The sequence below is a fragment of the Chelonoidis abingdonii genome, chromosome 1 (assembly GCF_003597395.2).
Source record: "Chelonoidis abingdonii isolate Lonesome George chromosome 1, CheloAbing_2.0, whole genome shotgun sequence".
In the NCBI taxonomy this organism is placed as follows: Eukaryota; Metazoa; Chordata; order Testudines; family Testudinidae; genus Chelonoidis; species Chelonoidis abingdonii.
In genome coordinates, this window is record NC_133769.1 from 46,788,480 (window position 1) to 46,809,411 (window position 20,932).

The 20,932-nt window shown below is 44.0% G+C and overlaps 1 protein-coding gene across 1 annotated transcript in view; it reads left to right on the plus strand.

Annotated features, from left to right (window-relative positions):
- The first annotated feature begins 493 nt into the window (after nucleotides 1-493).
- Nucleotides 494-20,932, plus strand: part of TSPAN12 (tetraspanin 12) — a 65,862-nt gene continuing 45,423 nt past the window's right edge. The window contains exons 1-3 of the mRNA XM_032796225.2: nucleotides 494-712; nucleotides 1,302-1,439; nucleotides 18,786-18,868. Of these exons, the coding sequence (XP_032652116.1) occupies nucleotides 1,374-1,439; nucleotides 18,786-18,868 (149 nt within the window). The 5' untranslated portion in view covers nucleotides 494-712; nucleotides 1,302-1,373. The remainder of the gene's footprint in view (nucleotides 713-1,301; nucleotides 1,440-18,785; nucleotides 18,869-20,932) is intronic.

Below are 20,932 nucleotides of genomic sequence, written 5' to 3' on the forward strand. Positions count from 1 at the left end.
TAATAAATAATAATCATTTCAGATATCCTTTACTCCCTTCCCTAACCATAGGCACACACAGCCTGCAGTCTGCATAGGGTATCCCAGGGATATACACAACTTTAAGCAACTTACTTTCATTTGCTCTCATGACAGGGCATAAATTAAGCCGTCTTTGCACGATCGAGCCCCCTATAAACGCGTCGCCTGGCACTGGACCGCACTGTGTTTACATTGTGTTTGTATGGAGTGATGACAGTGGTTCTGAGTTCCCAACTCTTTTACGAACTGAATTCACCATCAAAACGATCTTTTCTGCACAGCAGCAGAAGCCATGGTGCGCAGTGCCAGGTGCTAACAAGTTTCCTCACCCCAGAGGGATCACAGGGACGCTGAGCTAAGCGTGACCCCGGGCGTGGAAGAGAGGGAAGCTCAGCTGAGTGGCCTCTAGGACCCAACAAGCGCCCGGAGCAGGCTCTGGAGCATGCGTGGCAGTGTGTGTGCAGCTGGCGGCGGCTGCTGCCTTGTCCTGCAGAGCCGCGGAGGGCTGAGACAGGGGGAGGGAGTGCAAGAGACTTTCTAGTAAGTGCCCAGCACTTTTCCTGCTCGCAGGCAGCGTCTTGCGCTCCCGGGAGATGAAGGTCTTGACTTGGTGCCGCCCTTCCCTGCCCCGCTGAGTGCCCCGCGCGCCGGCCAGCGAGTGGGGCGCACAGGGCTGTTCCCAGCCCACGCGGTAAGTGACTCTCCGCCTCTCCTCCCCACGGCGAGCGCCTCTTTCCCTGGGAGGGGACTTCCCAGCCGCGCGCTAAACTCCTCGCTGGAGCCAGCCTGCGCTCCCGAGCCCCTGCCTCTCCGCCCGCAGCCCCGAGCTGGCACCGGGGCAGGCGCTCTGGGACCAGGCAAGCGGTGCGCGCTGAGCAGCATCTCCGGAGGGGTCGGGGAGGGTGACTGACTCCGTGTCCGCGCTCTGCCCTACCCCGGCGGCGCGGCCCGGGCTGCATGCAGGGCACCGCTCTGCTGCGGCTGCCAGCCCTCGGGCCGGGGCGCTCCGCCTCGTCTCCCCCGCACGGACTGGCTGGGCGGGGCAGAGGCAGCCTGGGGACTTACCTGGAACTTTGGCTGCCTCCCTTGACAACCGGCAGCTAGCGAGGGAGCGACCCCTCCACGTCCCCTCCCCCCGTTCTTCCGAGGCTGGCCTGGGGGGCAGCGAGAGCCGCCCGCAGCTTGGCCGCACACCTGGGCGTGCCCACTCCGCTGCCCCTCCGGCTGCCTGTGCTCGGCCGCCAACGGACCGCGGTGCGCTTCTCTCCCTTCTCCTGCAGGTGGCTGGCGGCCTCGCCTCGGGTGGGAGGATGTGGTGAGAGGATGGGGCGTTCTGCCGCCGGCGGCTCACCATGGCCAGGGAGGACTCGGTGAAGTGCCTGCGCTGCCTGCTCTACGCCCTCAATCTGCTCTTCTGGGTGAGTCGGGATGAGCCGGCCCCGGCTCAGCCAAACAGGTGGCAACGTCCCGGCTAGAGTTACAGCCCCAGCAAGCCTGTAGTGCACCAGGGGGCACAGCCGAGCACGAGTTAACGGAGCGGCAGCAGCCTCCATTCAGAGCAGGGTACAGGTTGCCCTTCTGGGCTCCTCTGGTCTAAGCCACCAACCAGTCACCTCTGATCGGGGAAACAGGATTAAAGACCCTGGAAGCTAGTTGCAAATAAAATTGGACTTGATTTTAACTTGGGGATATAAAATAAGTCCAGTGTGTGCATATGTGTCTGTAGACAGAGAAGGGAAATATCCAGTGATGGGCTAATGCTGGGTTTAATGAGTTTCATAACATCACATGGATGAATTGACTCCTGGTTGTCCCAAACACATCTGCATTATTTACTCTATGAGGGTTTGATACAAAGTCCTGGGAGTCCTTCCCTTATCTTCAACGGGCTATGGCTCAGACAATCTATAGTGTGTTACCTTATTATCACATAAGGGGTGGGGTGATTTTTTTTTGTTTTTATTTACAGATTTTCAGTCTAAGCTCTATTTATAGAGGCATTGTGGTTTCTGAAACTCCCTCCCACGAGTGGGTGTGATCAGCACTGGCTACAGAAGCTTTTGCTGCCCAAAGTACATGATGTAGATTCCTCAGTCTTCAGTCACTCTCTCAAATTGAAATGCACCTCATCCCTATAATTGGGCTTTACACGGATTAAGTATAGGAGAGTTAAAGGCAAATTCACCCATCGGATCGACATAAACAATATGATTGTGTTACTGGCTCATCCCAGCCTCATTCATGCCCACTGTGCTGGCCTATGAAGAGTTGGTGTGGAGATTCACCAGACATGCAGGAAGTGTGCACAAGCTGAATCACATAATTTACAGCTGTCCTGACATGGCTGACAGTTAAGATGGGAGTCATACTGGGTTTGGAGTGGGATAGGAAATTGTTAGGTAGTATTTGGTGCAAAGTGGTATATTCTTAGACATGAAGGAGTGCTCTCAGGGTGCCTGAGCGTAATGCTAGCCAAACGTTATCAATTGGTATTGGTTTTGTTTGATAATGAGTTCTGCACCATTTTTATAAGTGTTCATTCCCACTCTGTTTTATGGGCTGCCTGTTAAAAAAAAATACACCCATGTAACTTGATGAGGAAACTTTTTTTTAAGCACATGCAATTACTTCTGGCACCCTACTCCTTTCCTCTCATATCATGAACAAATTGCACAGAATAATCTACGAGAGAGAATTTATAACAAACAAAAATCTTCCTGGTCAAGAGGCAGGATAGTCTTGTGGTGAAGGCACAGGATTTGGGAGAGCTGGATTAAATCCCAGCTCTGGCATAGACTTCCCATGTGACACTGGGGAAGTCACTTAAATCTTAGCACTTCATTTCTGCTCCCTCGCAACAATGCTGTGAGAATAAGTTTGTTAATGTTTGAGAGGTGCTCAGATAGTGTGGTGTTGAGGGCCATATACAGTAGACACCTAAATAGGTGTTTGTGGACATGTCTCTCACTAGCTAATAGAAGTTAGTAAGAAATTTCCCGAATGTACAGGTTATTCCATTACTTGGTTTCTTTCACTTCGTTGGTACTGGGCACTGTAGTGGACTGGTTGAACCATTGAGCTAATTCCTATGTTACATTGTTTGAATATTTTGGGTGCGCATATTGTTTTAGACGCATTTGAGAGATTCTGGTTTCACAGAGCGTTATTTATTTATTTATTTTAAATAGTGAGATTTCTGAAGCACTGTGCTGTTGAGCTTGCTGCAATACTATGTGTTGTTTCCTTTAAGATCCTAGAATGTAGTAGTTTGAAAGTGAAATATAAGAAACCCCCCTTCTGCATTCAGCATCACACTCGAGTGGATAGACAGCTTTTATACACGTACTTGAATGTGGCCCCATTCTGCCATTCACTCCCTGCTCATACACCTCACTCTACAGCTAGTGGTTCATCTCCCAAATTATGAATCCCCCCACTCACTGAGTCCCCATTCACGCCTCAACTCATCTCTTCCCACCAACTTAATCCACACTCGTCTTTTCTCTCCTCCCCAAATGCATCCATTCTCTTGCCAGTTCTACCAAATCTATTACCTCAGCAACAGTTTTTGTAAGCTGCAGCAGCCACCTAGGTACCTCTCATACTTCACATTGGCTGTGAATCTTTTCCTAAAGGTGGATCTCTCGCCTCTCATGCTGACTGCTGCATTCATAATGCCTCTGCCTCAGTCCTGAGCTTTTTCCCTTGCTTATGAAATCCTGCTGGTATCCATGGAGGTGGCTAACAAGCTGGGTGTCATTTGTTCTGGTCCATGAGCCTGGAGAGCTGACAAGGGACGTTAAGTGGAGGCTGGGGCTGTTCAAAGGAGAAGGCCACAGGATGGTTGAGCCTGAGTGTTCTGAGGAGTAGAGAGGAAGCACACCTGGGTGGATTGGCTGTCACACTGTTACTGCTGACCCAACAGCTGAAGTGGTGTTATCACCTCAGAATCTCTGCTCTCATTTTTACCACCACCACCACAAAAAAAAAAAAAAAGTAAATTTCTAGCTCCTATATCTGCAGCTTGAAAATGTCAACCCTCAAGTCTCCAACACCAGAAGTCAAACAGAACTATGAACAGAAAGAAGCATTTTTCTTAAATTTTGTGACTGGAAAGTCAATCTCATGAATTTGGGGTGGGGGGAGGCGGGACTGACTCCTCATTTTTATATGCCTGGGGTTGGCCATACTGGACGCTAGAAGATTCATTGTGAGCAAGTGCAGCTCTTTTCACTACAGGTTTTTTACTGGATATACTGCTGAACTGAGGCAGTACACTACAGGCCTGGCAGTATAATAGCAGTCCTATTTTATACTCCGGTCGTGTTAAGATTTGCTTCACAACATTAAGGGCTAGAACTTTTTTTTTTTTTTTTTTTTTTTTTATTTAAAACAAGGTTAGTTTATTTGGGAATGGATGGTGTAAGCTAGACTTGACTGGGAAATCTATCTGCTCACCCTAGGGATGCTGGATTTTCCAAGACAGTTTCTAAAGCTCATTGTTATACCATAACAAACTGCCTAGCCTGATCTTCAGAACAAGAATCTTTCCCACTGTTAACAATAACGTGTGTTACCAAAGTTTGCTGAACAAGGCCTGGGCACTGCACTCAAGCAGTCACATGATAAAATAATAGCATGTGAATGTGTAATCAAATAATAGACATTGCCAACATCAGCAGATGAGTTGCAGGAGTGTACCACAGATGTTTCAGAGACTGAAGCAGTTTTCTAGAACAAATCGTGTGCCATATATAAAATTAAAATAGTTAGAACTATTTTTAAGAAAGGGAAAAAAGTGATCCGACTAACTATAGGCCTGTTGTTTTGACATCTGTAGTATGCGAGGTCTTGGAAAAATTTTTGAAGGAGAAAGTAGTTAAAGACATTGAGGTCAATGGTAATTGGGACAAAATACAACATGGTTTTACAAAAGGTAGATCGTGCCAAACCAACCTGATCTCCTTCTTTGAGAAGGTAACAGATTTTTTAGACAAAGGAAATGCAGGGGACCTAATTTAACCTCGATTTCGTATAGGCATTGATACGGTTCCACATGGAGAATTATTAGTTAAATTGGAAAGATGGGGATATATGAAAATTGAGGTGGATAAGAACTGGTAAAGGAGAGACTACAACGGGTCATACTGAAAGGTGAACTGTCAGGCTGGAAGAGGTTACTAGTGAAGTTCCTCAGGGATCAATTTTCGGACCCATCTTATTTAATCTTTTATACTGACTTGGCAAAAAAAGTGGAATGTGCTAATAAATGTTGTGGAACACAAAGCTGGAGGTATTGCTAACCCAGAGAAGGACAGGATATCATACAGGAAGATGGATGACCTTGTAAACTGGAGTAAGAGTAAGGATGAATTTAGAAGGAAAAGTGAAGTCATCATCTAGGGATTAATAACAAGAATTTTGGTTATAAATTGGGGACATATCAGTTGGAAGTAACAGAGGAGGAGAAAAACCTTGGAGTATTGGTTGATCACAGGATGACTATGAGCCGCCAATGTGATATGGCCGTTAAAAAAGCTAATGAGGTTTTAGGGTGCATCAGGTGAGGTATTTCCAGTAAAGATAAGGAGGCGTTAGTACTGTTATACAAGGCACTGGTGAGACCTCATCTGGAATACTGTGTGCAGTTCTGGTCTCCCATGTTTAAGAAGGATGAATTCAAACTGAAACAGGTACAGAGAAGGGCTACTGCAGGCCTGCACATCATATGGCGGCCCGCGGAAGCTCACTGTGTGGCCCGCGGCGGGGAATCAAAGGGCTCTGGGCTGCCCACAGCGGTGGGGAGCCCAGAACCCTTTAAATCTCAGCCGCGGCCGGGATTCATAGGGCTCTGGGCTGCTCGCAGCAACGGGGAGCCCAGCGTCCTTTAAATCCCAGCCGGCCGCGGCCGGGATTCAAAGGCTCTGGGCTGCCTGCAGTGGCGGGGAGCCCAGAGCCCTTTAAATCTCAGCCGCGGCCGGGAATCAAAGGGCTCTGGGCTGCCCGCAGAGATTCCTGGCCTCGGCTGAAATTTAAAGGGCTCAGGGCTCCCCGCCGCCACGGGCAGCTCAGAGCCCTTTGAATCCCAGCGGCGGCTGAGATTTAAAGGGCTCATGGCTCCCCGCGGCTGGAGGCAGCCCAGAGCCCTTTGAATCTTGGCCGCGGCTCCAGCGGATGGGCTGGGGCTGGGATTTAAAGGGCTCGGGCTCCCCTCAGCAGCAGGAGCTCTGGGCCCTTTAAATCCCTGCCCCAGCCCCGCAAAGCTCCGGGTTCCCCCAGCCACCGGAGTCCTGGGCCCTTTAATTTGCCCCTGAGGGCTTCCAGCCACCTCTTCAGCTGGGAGCCCCTGGTTGATTTAAAATCAAGTATCACTTCCCCACCCCCCACCTTCCTTTTTGGCCCACAGCTGTTTTGGTGGGGCAGTGCCGGGGAAGGAGAGTTTGTTTCTGCAGGGCCGGGCGGTGCTGGGGCAGCGTGTTTCCGCGGGGCCAGGAGGTGCTGAGGCGGGTGTTTCCGCAGGGCTGGGGGGGTTTCGGCATTCAGCTGTTTTCTTTGGAGTAATTTGGCCCTCGCTGCTTTACGAGTTGTGCAGGCCTGGGCTACTGGGATGATCCGAGGAATGGAAAACCTGTCTTATGAAAGGAGACTGACAAAGCTTGGCTTGTTTAGCCTAACCAAAAGAAGGCTGAGGGGAGATATGATTGATCTTTATAAATATATCAGAGGGATAAATACCAGGGAGGGAGAGGAATTATTTAAGTTTAGTACATAAGAAAAAATGGACATAAGAAAAAATGGAAATAAACTAGACACTAAGACGTTTATACTTGAAATTAGACGAAAGTTTCTAACCATTAGAGGAGTGAAGTTCTGGAACAGCCTACCAAGGGATGTAGTGGGGGCAAAAGACATATCTGGCTTCAAGACTAAGCTTGATAAGTTTATGGAGGTGATAGTATGATGGGATAGCCTAATTTTGGCAATTAATTGATCTTTGATTATTAGCAGGTAAATAGGCCCAGTGGTCTGTGATGGGATGATAGATGAGGTGGGATCTGAATTACTGCAGAGAATACTTTCCTGGGTGCTGGCTAGTGAGTCTTGCTCACATGCTCAGGGTTTAACTGATCACCATATTTGGGGTCAGGAAGGAATTTTCCTCCAGGGAAAATTGTCAGAGACCCTGGAGGTCTTTTGCCTTCCTCTGCAGCATGGGGCACGGGACACTTGCTGGAGGATTCTCTGCACCTTGAGGTCTTTAAACCACGATTTGAGGACTTAAGTAACTCAGACATAGGTTAGGGGTTTGTTCCAGGAGTGGGTGGGTAAGATTCTGTGGCCTGCATTGTGCAGGGGGTCAGACTAGATGACCATAATGGTCCCTTCTGACCTTAAGTCTATGAATCTATGAACTAAAATAAAAAATTGTCCAGCCCATTTGGTTATGGTGATTCTTCACATATAAAGAAACAGATGAGTACAACTGTTCAGCAACTCAAAGCAAAAAGAAGATGAAAGTCTTAACTGTATGCTGGAGGTAGAGGTAGATGTAAATGGGCTGTAGGTGTGCATTAAAATTATACTCACACTTTCTTTTTTTGTGGACAGCTATGCTCTGCTCCCCTGTCTGCCTTGATGACGTGTACATTTGATAACTAAAGTCAATTTTAACAAAATGTCTTTCTGAATGCAAGTTGGTTGCTGATGTTTGGTACAGTGCACGTAGTGGATATTGTTAAGTCACTGTTCTATGAATCTCCCTGTGCCATTGTCTCTAAGGGCTTGAACATATGTTCACTTAAATAAAGATGGAGCGGGAGATCTCTTGCCTGTAGAGGGCCTTTTTTGGCTGATTGGTCACAGTTATAATAAACACCAGCTCAGAGTAAGCATGGGATGGCAGGGAGCTTAGATAAGATCAGCTTATTGTAAATGTGCAGGGCACACATTACTTTGGAGCTGTTAATACAGTAGCAGTTCTATGTTGGCAGACACAATAGAGGTGTCTTAAAGATAATTTTCTGCCATCTGTATAGCTCTAGTGTTTTGCAGAAACCTTAAGCTCTGGGATATAAAGGTCTGAATTCCTCCAAGCAATCCTAAAGGGACTTTTCAGTCTGGCTGCTGTGAAACTGGTGTCCCTTACAAATGCTGATGCAGCCACCAAATAGCTTCATGATTAGTGGTCTAGGACATTGGTTCTCAACCAGGAGTCTGGGGCCTCCTGAGGGGCCGTGAGCAGGTTTCAGGAGATCCTCCAAAATAAACCAGAGAGCAGGGCCAGCGTTAGACTCGCTGGGGCCCAGGGCAGAAAACTGAAGCCTGAGCACCACCACCTGGGGCTGAAGCTGAAGCCCAAGTAACTTAGCTTTGCAGGGCCCCCTGTGTTGTAGGGCCCCGGGCAGTTGCCCTGCTTTCTACCCACTAATGCTGACCCTGACTTTTCATCTACTGGATATGCAAAAAAACAATTGTTGTGGCACAGGTGGGCTATAGAGTTTTTACAGCATGTTTGTATGGGGGCTCTGAAAGAAAAAGGTTGCGAAACCCTGGACTAGGAGAAGCATGTCCTTAATGTGCCCCTAAAGGTCCATCAAGGTTTGCTTGAAATAACTAAGAAATACAGCAATTATATTTTTTAAATCATGGTTTGAGGGGCCTAGCCAGGATTTAGTGATATTCTCTCTATTTCACCCAGTTGCTGTTTGGCTGCAGGCTGGTGATGGAACTACCTTGTATCTATGTGAGCAGGCAGATTATGCTATGGAGATAGGTATTTTTTTCCCCTGTAGGAAGATGATAGCATTGTTATTCCTGAATTCTACTTTTGAGACATTATCAAATGGACGTGAAATTGCCTACATCCTCCATGCTAGGTGCAGGCTGATGGCCTGGGTCTGGGAGGAGCAAACACAAAAATGTTGTTATGCTATGTGCCATCCATGCAGCCATACCAGCATGTGTAGTATGGAATTCTACGACATTGCTATCAGCAGCTGTATCTGCTCACAGAGAAGACCATTGTGCATGTGGAGCTGTTTAAGAAGATGTCATGCCTAGAAGAACTGGCTAAAGTAACCACAGGTCTTATTGGGAAACTGCAAATGTGGAAAGTTGCTTTTAGACATGGTCATTTTCACATTTTGGCTGCTGTCAGGGACCCAAAATGCAGGGGGAGAGAGAGGAGCTTGTCAGCTGCTTTGCTATGATCATTTGTAGCTTCTCCATAGTGTACAGTTTAATACTTTGTGCTTGAAAAAAGACTATGAACTAAAACCAACAAAAGAACTGTGTTGAGGAATTCTGACAGAGGCAGCTGTTTCTGCCATTGCTGACCTACTGTCCACTAACACCTAAGCAATCTGTAAATGGCCTATTGCTCCACAAGTCTGTAGTGAGGTATACGATCTAGCGCTCTCAGCTGACCGAAAGAATGACATTTTTTTTTGCGTTTGCTGCTTCAGAAAGTTCTGAGGCAGTCTTAGTAAGGGAGGAGGATGAGAATGATGTTGCGCTTGCTAACATGTAGCTGCAGCCTCCCTCAGATTCTGAAAGGACTTTCCTTTTATATGCGAGATGTCTTCCATGAAGTCATACTCTTAAGGTTTCTGACTCTCAGCAATCACCTCTTTTGAGCAGAGACCCACATCTCTCTCCTTCTAGACTGAAAGTTTAGCCTTACAGTCCCTCTGCATCTCACTGTGGTTTTCCCAGTGGATCTGACTGGGGTCCAGCACCTCAGATTGAAATCTCCACAGGGACTATAACAGTGAACACCACTCACCAACCAACCTTCACGAAGTAAGGTACATTTATTCTTAAGGTAAAAAGCATAGCAGAAAAAACATATAAAATAATCTACAGTCATGCTAAAAAGTCTACCAGATATTAGCTCCAACTCCAGCATAAGGCTCTGGTAGGCATCAGTCTTTCAAACCCCATCAATGGCATTTGCCCCCTTGGTTATAAGATTGTCAGTTTTTAGATCAGAAACCCTGACTGGGCAGTTCAGCTGTTTCCTTTTGACAGCTTGTGCATTGCTAGTCTCCAGGAACAGGTAATCATTAGTCAATGGCCGTCTCCTTAGTGTATGGCTTCAAAATCTGGATTTTTGCATAATCCAGAGTTATGGAATTTGTATTAACCACTTCCCAGGGATTACCCCACCTAACACTTATTGCCCCAAAAGTCCATGGCTGTCCTATCTGATGCCTGTCATGCCAGGCATATCTCAGTATAGTCTTTTGAACTGCTTACACTTCCTAGGACTTTCATTTGTCAGAGTGGGAACTCCTGGAGTAAACCAAGGAGTGGGAGAATACAGACACAGTTCCCCTGAAACTGTGACACACACATCTTTGTTCTTAGCACTCAACTGCAACCTCATGGATGCCTGCACTAATCCAATATCAGCTGCAAGTGACCTGCATGATAACACATGTGATTTTCATCTGCAATTCACAAGTACAAAGTCCATCGTGTTCTTCATTTGCCCATCTGGTGATATCCAAGTCCATTTTTTCTATGGCTTTCTTATAACTTTTCTATGGCTTTAAGTAACATGTTTATCACCAAGTTGTTGCTTAGGCAGAAATTTAGTAACCTTTCTCCTCTTCTGTTTTCTTCACTGAATCTGAATCAGAATTCCAGTCTGATACTACTTTTTGCATTAAAATCTCCCATCTCCAATAATAGGTCATGAAATTTCTTGTATTGTTTTCTGTAGATTATTATAAAATCTGTCAGTTTCTTCCTTGAGTGCTGTTGAGGTTGGTGCACATACTTGTACGGTTGTGATTGAGGATTGGTGCTTAAGCTGAAGACAAGCCAGACTCTTATGGCATTTAACCTGATATCTTCTTGCATACTTAAGGCGAAATTCAAAATAAAATCTAGTGAAGTTACCATAATAAATACACATGTAGTATCTTGTAACTTTGATTTCTGTCTTTTGTACTTTCTTTGACTTTGCTGTCATAACAATCCAGTTTATCTTCATTCCATTAGAATCAAATTCTGAGAGAAGCTGTTTCCACTGCTCTCCAGCGTCAAATGACTTCATTGGGAGTTGCAGTGGATTCAGTCCTTTGGACTTAAATAAGGACTGTTCTCTTGAAGAGACTTTTCTCAGCTCCCATATATGAAGAGAATATTCCAGCAGAGCTGTAGGAAGGGAACATCTTTTTACAGAACTGAGGATTATTCAGTGTATTATTTAATAGCTATACTTGTGCTAATGTTTTCCCAATTAAGAAGGAATCTTTAGGTTATATCAGTTATCTAATATTTTCAGATTGTTGTAGTGCATAAAGGCCTCTGTCAGGTTCAGGGCTCTGATTAGGGGTGTACAAACACATACTGTAGAAAGATAGTCCTGGATCTCTTTTTTGGGGGGGAGAGGAGGGAGTGTGGTGGGGCATTTGGATTTATGTAGGGGAGAGGCAGGGGCTGTCAGAGTAAGAGGGTAAAGCGAGAAGGGAACTGAGGAGGGAGGAGAGTCTGCTGAGCTTGATGCTTTGGGTTGGTGTCTCTGTCTTCGTTTTGGAAATGAGAGGAGGCAGGAATGCTCTGACAGAGTGATCCTAATATACTGTGTCTCACTGAAGGTAGAATAGATGACACTCATAATGTAAATGTGTGTATCACCTCATCCCAAATCTCTTTATGCATTATATATGTCTAGCACCATGGCATTACAGCAACTGACTGACATCTCAGCGTCTGCACAATGGTGTTGGTGGGGAGAGGGAATTTTGACAGTGACACTGGGGAGAAGTTCCTGTTAGCAAAGGCGCTAGGCTCCTTACTAGGAAGTAAGGGAAGTATAGCTTTTAAGGCCTGATTTGGAAAATCCACATAATTAACTGAATTAAATTCAGTACATCCACCTTGAGGATGAAGGTGTGAGCCAGCTCTGCCTGTATTTGGAGTGATGGCTCCAGGGGGAATAAATATTTCAAACCAGATGTTTAGAACTCTAAGCCATGACGTCCAACAGCTTGAATGGTCCATTGCTCTTGTGGGTACTTTCTCTCATTTTCTTTTTAAATTGACATCTCTCTTTACAGAAAATGTTTTTGCCAGTACTCCCCAATCCCTTCTCTGTTGGTATAGCCTGAAAATTTCCCATTGACTCAAGGCTCTGTGGAAGGCAGAAGACATAGGCTATAAAGAAGAATACCTGTATTTCTCCTATGTAGCTTTCTACTCCCCCAAGCTCCAATAATATATCTCTGTGTAAATATTTATTATTTAAAAGAATTGAACAGCATTTCTTATTAACCCTCACAAGTGGTATATGCACCTATTGATAACCCCATTTTACAGGTGAGAAACAGGGAGGTTAACTGATGTTATGAAGGTCACAACAAATTGTCATGTCTAAGTCTGTTGGCTCACAGGTAAGGCCTAACCCCCATTGCTGACCAGAAAGTTATTCACTATTTTCCTTTTAGCTATAAAATAGGCCTAATAATATTTTGCCCATTATCTGTAGTTCTAATGTCACTAGACAACTGTCTGTGGGCACACATCAGTAGTTTAGATAACATAACAAAATACATTGTCAATTGGAAGCAATTTTTCTGAAAAGTGGTGTTGTCTAGGGCATAAGACACGAGTCTTTCAAATCAGAGATCTGTGCTGTGCTACAAAGTTCCTATGTGACCTCAAGCAAGTCACTTAACCTCTCTGGATCTCAGTTATGTCTGTTGTATAATGGAAATAGTATTTTCTTGCTTCCTGGAGGAGCAGTATGAGGCTTTATTTAATAAGAGGTAGAGGTGTTGAAAGTAGTCATGGAGTAGATGGGTACAAAACTGAGGACTCGGTCCTCTCTACGTTCTCTTATGCTAAAGGACAATAGTGTTGGAATGTAGGGGGCAGATTAGTCCTTGAGTATTTCAGGAAAAGAAGTTACCGTAAATAGCTAAGTTAGCTACAGTTATGCTGTGCATCTGAGCTGTGAGTTTAGTGGTGAAAGCCTATGCCAGAATGTTCTGTGTGTGCACTAAGCAATTTTTCACCAGGTTGCAGCTTAGTCAAACCCAAGCCAATTTTCACTTGACCACTCAAGGACTTAGTGAGGGTTATTTTTATACTAAAATTAAAGCCCAGCCTTTACTCAGGTTGAATGGTAACTTACTGTGCAAGTAAACCTATTGAAGTTACAGTAATTTTTTGTGTGTGGGGTAAAATGCTACGCAGCATGAGTAAGGGAATCAGAATCTGACACTAAAATTTTTACCCCCATCCATTTGTTTTGATGCAAGAGGTTTTTTTGTTTGTTTTATTTTTTAAAACATTTTTTAATAATATAGAAAATTGTTTCCTGCCTTCTCCACATACACCCAAATGGATTAAATGTTTTTGCTCAAATTTGCAAAATAAAATAATAATTAATAAGAAAATCTCCTTCAAGTAGATCGTAAGCATGGCAAATTTCAGCCCAACAAGTAATTTTTAGGTTGTGACCAAAAAAGTTGCTAAGAATGGAAACGTATGCAACCTTAGTTACAAGGGTCAATGCTCTTCCCCCTCTCTTTATATAAACATATGTACATAGCTTAACTGAAAATATCAAATTTATTTTTCAAAATTAGCCATGACCTTTCAGACATCATAAGAAGCAAAGCCATGAAAGAAGTTCTGCAGGCATGCTCAATGAATAAAAATACCTTTTGATATTTTCTTTTAAGCCACGTAATATCCAATTTATATAAAGCCTCTTAACAATAATTTAAGATTAACTTGTACGTGGCCATTCCTAGCTCTCTGAAAATGTTCTTGTACATCCAGTTTCTTAGTTGTTTGAATGGGATACAGTCAAACTTCAAAATGAATAAAATTAGTTTGAAAGTTAAATGTCAATATGTGATTTAAACATTTATTTTGATTATCATATTTGAAAACAACATTATTTATTATCTTTAATCAAGATGAAAATAAATGTAATATGATAGGCAATTTTATAAACTCAGTTTCATGTTGATAAATATATAATGTATTGTGAATTCTGCAGCCAGCTGTAACAGATATTAAAAAGCTTATTGTTATGCTTACGACACAAAGTGGAGTTCAAAGAGAAGTTGTCGATTTAAAAACTTATTGATGTACTGATATTATTACTAATGTGGCGGAAGTTATTTTTGATGCTTTTTTCCCCCCATTATACTGTACCCTTTGATAGTCAAATTCTATCTGGTATAGCTTCCTTGCTAGTTAATATTTCAGTGCTAAATTAGTAATGCAAACAATTGGCTGAAATAGGATCTGCCAATTTTAATTCCTTTTGGCCTCCCTCCAGAAACAAAACAAAACCCATCACCTTGCCTCTTATGACTTCTCCTTGGAAATTGGATTGCAGCAGGCTGTTGGGATATGATTGCCATTGCTTGCCCCATAAGGCTCATTAGCACCCCAAGATTTTTTTTGGTGGCTGCTGTGGCTCCTTCCCGAGGAGATTGCGAACACATGAGGCCAGATCTTCAGCTGGTTTCAATTGGTGTAACTCCACTGATGCCAGATTATACCAACCTTAGGATCTGGCCCAGGGTTTGGTGCTGAGTGCTCTCAGTTCCTGTTACTTAAGTTGGGAACTTTGCAGGATCAGGTCTATGCTGAACAACAGCCTCCTACTTCCAAGTTAGAATGTTATGGAGTGGCATAGTGAGAGAGAGAGACTACACTGAAAATTAGAGGTGTGATTACCCTGCCTGTGTATGCATACTTGCGCTAGCTCTCATCGAGCTAGCAGGAGTATAAATAGCAGTGCAGCTGAGACAGCATGGGTGGCTAAGCCATGCCGTATACATACCCTCTGATTTCAGGTGGGTTTGTACTCGGCAAGGCTCAGCTGTGCCTCTGCTCCCCAAGCCACTGCAGCGACACTGCTATATGACTTGAAGTAGCTGTGCATTAAGAGGGGAATCACACCCCTAGCTAGTAGAGTAGACATAGCCTCTGTGAATAAAATAGTGGGAAAATGGGATTCATTTTTTCTTAATTATTTACATTTTTTTCCGTGGTGCATAAATTATTTAAAATTTGCATGTTATATTGAAGAGATGGAGGAATCATGACTAGACGATTTTTTTTTTTTTAATATACTAAATTAAAATGACTTCTGTGTAACAGCAGAGTGCACCATATTCAAGTCCATAGATACAGACAAAGAGAGTTATCTGGAAATCTTTAGAATTCAGGAGGAGGAGGAGGGGCTGAGGAGAACAAATTACATTATAAGCACAGATGCTGTGTGGGTTGATGGGTTTTTTTTCCTAGAGTCAAAAAGCCAAAAGTTCACATTATATTTATATACATAATCTAGCTGCCAGATGGCTTCCACTTATAATTCCCTGTTTCCCTCCCTCCCTCCCTCCCGCTCCCTTTTTTTTGTAGGGAAATAGGGTTTTGTTTCTGAATGGGAGTCACTATGCAAAGTATTGTGTACGCATAGCTTTAATGTCAATAATTATGGATGGCAAAGTGTGTTGTGTTTTTTAAGGGCAATGGTCTTTTTAGTGAATCTCTTTGAGGCCTATCAAAAAATATTCTTTGAGGGTGGCTAGAGAGGGAGAAGAAATTAGTACAGTTCTAGGCTTGACATTGTCTGTGCCCTCTTGCAATTCCTTTCTACAAAAAATCTGGATATGTAAATTGAGTTTAGAAATGAAATACAAGGAATATTTTATTCTGTATAGGTGAACATGTTGATTCAAGGACGGTCATTGTCATAATTGTAGATTTTGATCACAGAGTGATGATCAGAGTTTTCCATCAGTATATTCGGTATTGGACTTTGGAGTGTGAAACTGAAGCTAGAAGAATTCCTTCCATGATATCTGTTCTTTATATAGGGAATGTGTCTGTGTCAGTATGCATCATAACATGAATGAGAGAAGGGGATCTGCCCGATTCTTAATATAACGTCAGTCTGACACAGCAATTTAGAGTGGGCCTGCCAAAAAAAAAAAGAGAAGGCATTTCCTCTGTGTGTAATATCCACTGTCTGATGCAAATTTAAGAAGAAGAATTTCTTATATTTGGTGTATGTCATGTAAAAGGTATGTTAGCTTTGCCATTAAAGATACACATTAAAGGAGAGCAGCAAAGGGGAACTGGATGGCTCATGGAATTATGAATGAGATCTGAAACCTTTCATATGTAGGTTGTTCTTATGAGGGCTGGTCTACACTGGGTGGGGGCAGGGGGGAGATCTTAGATCGATTTACCTCTCGTCCTCACGGTGCGGAATCGATGTCCGCGGCTCCCCCTGTTGACTCTGCTACCGCCGTTTGCGCTGGTGGAGTTCCGGAGTCGACAGGAGCGTGTTCGGGGATTGCTATATCGCGTCTAGATGAAACGCGATATATCGATCCCCAAGAAATCGATTGCTACCCGCCGATACAGCGGGTAGTCTAGATGTACCCTGAGTCTGGTTAGTATTAGCAGTGATAAAGTTGTTGGTATAGGTTATCAGTTGTAAGTAAAAGGAATTGGTAGTTTTCTTCCAATAGGTAGTAAACAAATGATCACATGGTATAAAACCAAACACTTCCCTTAGTGTAGTGCTGAAGAAAGCACTGCATTGTTTAGCAAATGGGAGTTTCTTTCTGTTGCTGTTTCCTCTGCAGTACCTGTTTAACTTCATCTGGAAGTTGTTGAGGAGTAAGGATTTGATGGTTTTCTCCACTTCTATTGAGCACTTTTGTAGCCTTTCCGATAATACAGAATGAGCCAAATGCATTCCACTTTCAGTAATTCTACTGTATTTTAAACCAGATAGTAATATTTACAAACACTTTATCTTTGTCACATATATTTATCAAAAGGGTTTTAAAACGATTTTCATTTGCCTGTTGATCATGTCATAGGAAAATAGTTCATTCATAATGTCAGAAATGCCAGGGACACTTGTACAATAGTCTTGTGGCTTTTGTAAATACCTCTAGTCAAATGCTAGAAACAAGAGGTCTGTTACTTGTTCAACATTTTTATGTCACTTGTCTCTTCTTCCCAGGCAGGATTTCCTGGAGTTTGGCTCAGAAATGATCCCAATTCTTTTCTTCTTTTTACTTTGTTAATAGCTTCCTGATTGGCAGGTCTAAACAATAGAAGAAAATGCTCTCTACTCTCCATTTCCCCAACCAAAATACATCTCCCACAGAGCTTTAAGAAAACGTGCAGTGACATAGAGTAGAATTTTAACATGCACTGACCTTTAGGAGTATGCACACAGCATACAGAACTCCTGAGGTTCCTGCTGATGTTGCTTTGAACCAGGACTGCATGCTCTATTAGGTGCAGTGATTTTGAAAAGAAGGGATGAAGTAACCGCTGGGACTTCACATGCAATTTTAAAGGCAGAAATAGCCTGCTATATGTGTGCTGCAGGCAAAGAATCCCAAGAATGTAATAAGGACACAGAGAAACCATTAAAATGCATTAGTTTTTACCCGTTGACTAGTTCCTCATAAGTATTTTTGTTCACTGTCAGGGCACACATGAAGCCAGCACTGAACTAGATAAGGGAACATCTGAGACTCCTCGAAAGAAGACACTGTTACTAGTGAGAGCATCATAGATACACCACTCAGTAGAAGCATTGCTGGGTCTGGCACTCCCTTCCTGAACCCCCGTGGAGGGAAAAGCGGGGTGGAGGGCCATGGCAGCGCACTGGCTAGCAGGCATACATTAGAGATTTCCTAGCAGAAACCCACTGGCTAAGTCCCCCTCTTAATGTGTGGCACCCAACTGCACAAAGTTGCCATGGGGGCTTGCATGGGATCAGTGGTGATTGGTGAGATATTCAGAATTAATTATTTGCATTACAGTAGTGGCTAATGGCTGCAACTGAGATCTGTTGTGGTTGGTGCTGTTGATACAGAGTAAGGCTATGGCTACACTTGAAACTCGCTTTGAAGTGTGAGTGTGGTCCCAGCGCTGCGCATACTCCACATCCTCTATGGGTGTAGCTTGCAGCGCTGGGAGCCGTGCTCCCAGCGCTGCGGCACTGATTACACTGAGGCTTTACAGCGCTGTATCTTGCAGCGCTCAGGGGGGTGTTTTTTTCACACCCCCGATTGCGAAAGTTGCAGCGCTGTAAAGCGCCAGTGTAGCCATGGCCTAAGTGGCAAAGAGCTATAAGGCTCACAATCCAAACAAAGGTTTGTTATCCCCATGTGACAGATGGGGAAACAGACTAGGAGATTAAATGACTCGTCCAAGGCCACATAGTGAGTTTGTGTCGTAGTGAGAAATTGAACCCAAGTATTATGAGTTTAACTGCAAAGTGATCAGCATCCTTCTCTAATAAAATAACCACAATAAGTTGATTTGATTAATACTTGTGTCCTCTTTACTGGGATTGGGATCATGCCTCACAGGTTGCTGGCTTCATATATTTCATGATAACCACTGGAGTTTTGATGGGAAATCTTTGAAAGAGTTATTGATGCTAGAAACAGTAGTAACTCCCTTCCATGCCTTCTGCCCTCCTTAGGGTCTACTACTGGGGAGAACTGGTGTGTGACTTACACCTTTTGACAGAAGAGCAAAGAGCAGGCCTTCCTAGGCAGTTACACAAACTGGAAGGGAGATGATAATTGAAGCTGCCTCTCTAAATACTTAAATAACCAGTTCCAAACACGTGTAAGCACATCATGGGAAAAATATTGTTAGAATAAATGATATAGTAGATATTTTTGACAATTGATCCTGAATGAATTTTTAAATGCTTGATAAATAACCATTTTTTCTTTTAGTTGATGTCCATCAGTGTGTTGGGTGTTTCTGCTTGGATGAGGGACTACCTGAACAATGTCCTCACTTTAACTGCAGAAACAAGGTAAACTTTTTTCCTTAAACCTAATTATCTGTGTACCTAAATGATGGTGCTACAGATTTTCAAATATAGCAGGGTTTCATAATTAAATTTTCTGTGGGAAAGGAACCCCTCAGTTAATACACATTTTAGCACACAATGTGATGTGTTTTGAATCACTGGAATCAGAGATGGTGTTAAAGGGCACATCTGCCTGTAGTGCCCCTCTGCTGGCCAAATTCTCTGGCATCCTGCCTCCGTTTCCCCTTCATAGGTTCTCACGCATGACCCACAGCAGCTTATGTCTAATAACAAACCACACCCCAAGAAGCGAGTTTATTAACACGAAATGAAACCCACAGCAAAGTATCTTTGCTCTCTTCCCCCTCGTCTCCCACTGGACACAGCCCTTGCCTTCCTTAGGTCTGACTGGCTCTAAGCTGTACACTGGGCTCAGTTATCAGCTCTTCCTAGGATCTGCAGCTTCACTCTGCTCCACAGTTTCCTCTTTCTGTTTCCCTCTTTATAAAGCCAACATGGCTTCCCTTAATGCCCAACTGGGCAGCAGGTAACCAGTCACATGTGCACTGGACCCTGCTCCCTCTTAAAGGGGCCAGATCCCTCCTCTCTCCCAAGCCTTCCTGTGCCCAAAGTGGTCATCTTTTGATCAAATTGTCCAACCAAGCAGGCACTAATTCTTCTGCAGACATCAGAAAGTCTGGAAAATCTTTGTCGATACCCTTAGTCTTGCTGCTCACAAAAACAATATAACCAAAGGTTGTCTAGCACTATGCCCAATACACTTTATACGACTCATGTAGTTGCCAAGAATTCTTGGCATCTCATAATTTATAACATGCCAGACATTCTGAATGTTCAGTCTTTGGGCTATGTGTGGAATAGTCAAGAAAGTCAGGCTATTACTCTGGTTACTTTTATGTAATGCTGTTTTGTGACGTTTTTGAGAGGAGCATCCCTGAATGTACACACGTGCCTCTTTCACCTTTGGGAAAGCCCATAATAATATCGAGCTTCCTCTTGGGGTTTCCAATAAATAGTGTTTTCGAGACTTTTGGGATTCTTCTTAACTGAACCCACTTCTGTTCTTCCTCCACCCACATTGTTTTGTTAATATTTTATGTTTTTCCCGATCAAGTCACTGGTTTCCTTTCCCCATCTCCTCTTTCTCAAGGATTTGGTCTTTCATCTCCAGAGCGGGCCAACTTGTATCTTCAGTCAACATATGGACCTCCTGGCTGAATCCTCCTTCTTTTCCCTGTCCTTTGAGGCTATTTGTCTCATCTTCTATCTGTCTCAGCTTAGTGCTGATGCTCATCTTCTGGTGCATTTCCTCCTACAGTTTGCTGACTTTCTCATCCAGCTCTGTTCACTCTCTTTCATCTCCCGTAAATTTTACCTGCAGCTCTTGGAGCTGGACTTCTACTTTCCTCTGCTTGTGCACTGATTCCCTTTTGTTCTGCAGAAGCATCTTCACCTCTTTGGACAGTTCCACATGCCTGCTCTCCAGAACCTACTTTGCCTTCTCATGGTTCATTTTCACCTGCTCAGTTTGTTTCAGATACTCTACCAGCTCCTTCACAGCTTGTGAATGTTTCTACATCAGCTTCTGGATTTGTGCTTGGTGGGTCTTCACCTCATCATCTAGGGTCATCCTCAGAAAAGTAGGTTCCAGTTCCTTCTTTGACCTGAGTTCCCAGTGTGCAGTTGTGGAGTTTGTTGTGTCTTTTGGCTCTGTTTTCAGTGTCTCTGGCTCACCCAAAAGCAGGACCTGTGGGAGTTCTGTCTTATTTCTGCTACTTGCTCTGACTCCAGGTCTCCCTGAAGTTCAGTGACCTGAGATTCCAGCTTGTGGATTTCCTGCTGGCCTATGTTCTTCTGGGCTGCTCCTTCTGCCACTTTGGTCAAGGCTCCTTGTAGTTCCTCTTCTTTCTCAGCCAGTTGTCTCTTGAGTTCTGTGATCAGAGACTGCAGCTCAGCACTCTGGTTGTGCAGCTTGGTGGAGTTCCCCTTAAGCTTTCCACAAGTTATCTCCAACTCTGGCATCTGCTTTTTTCCATGAAGCAGGCA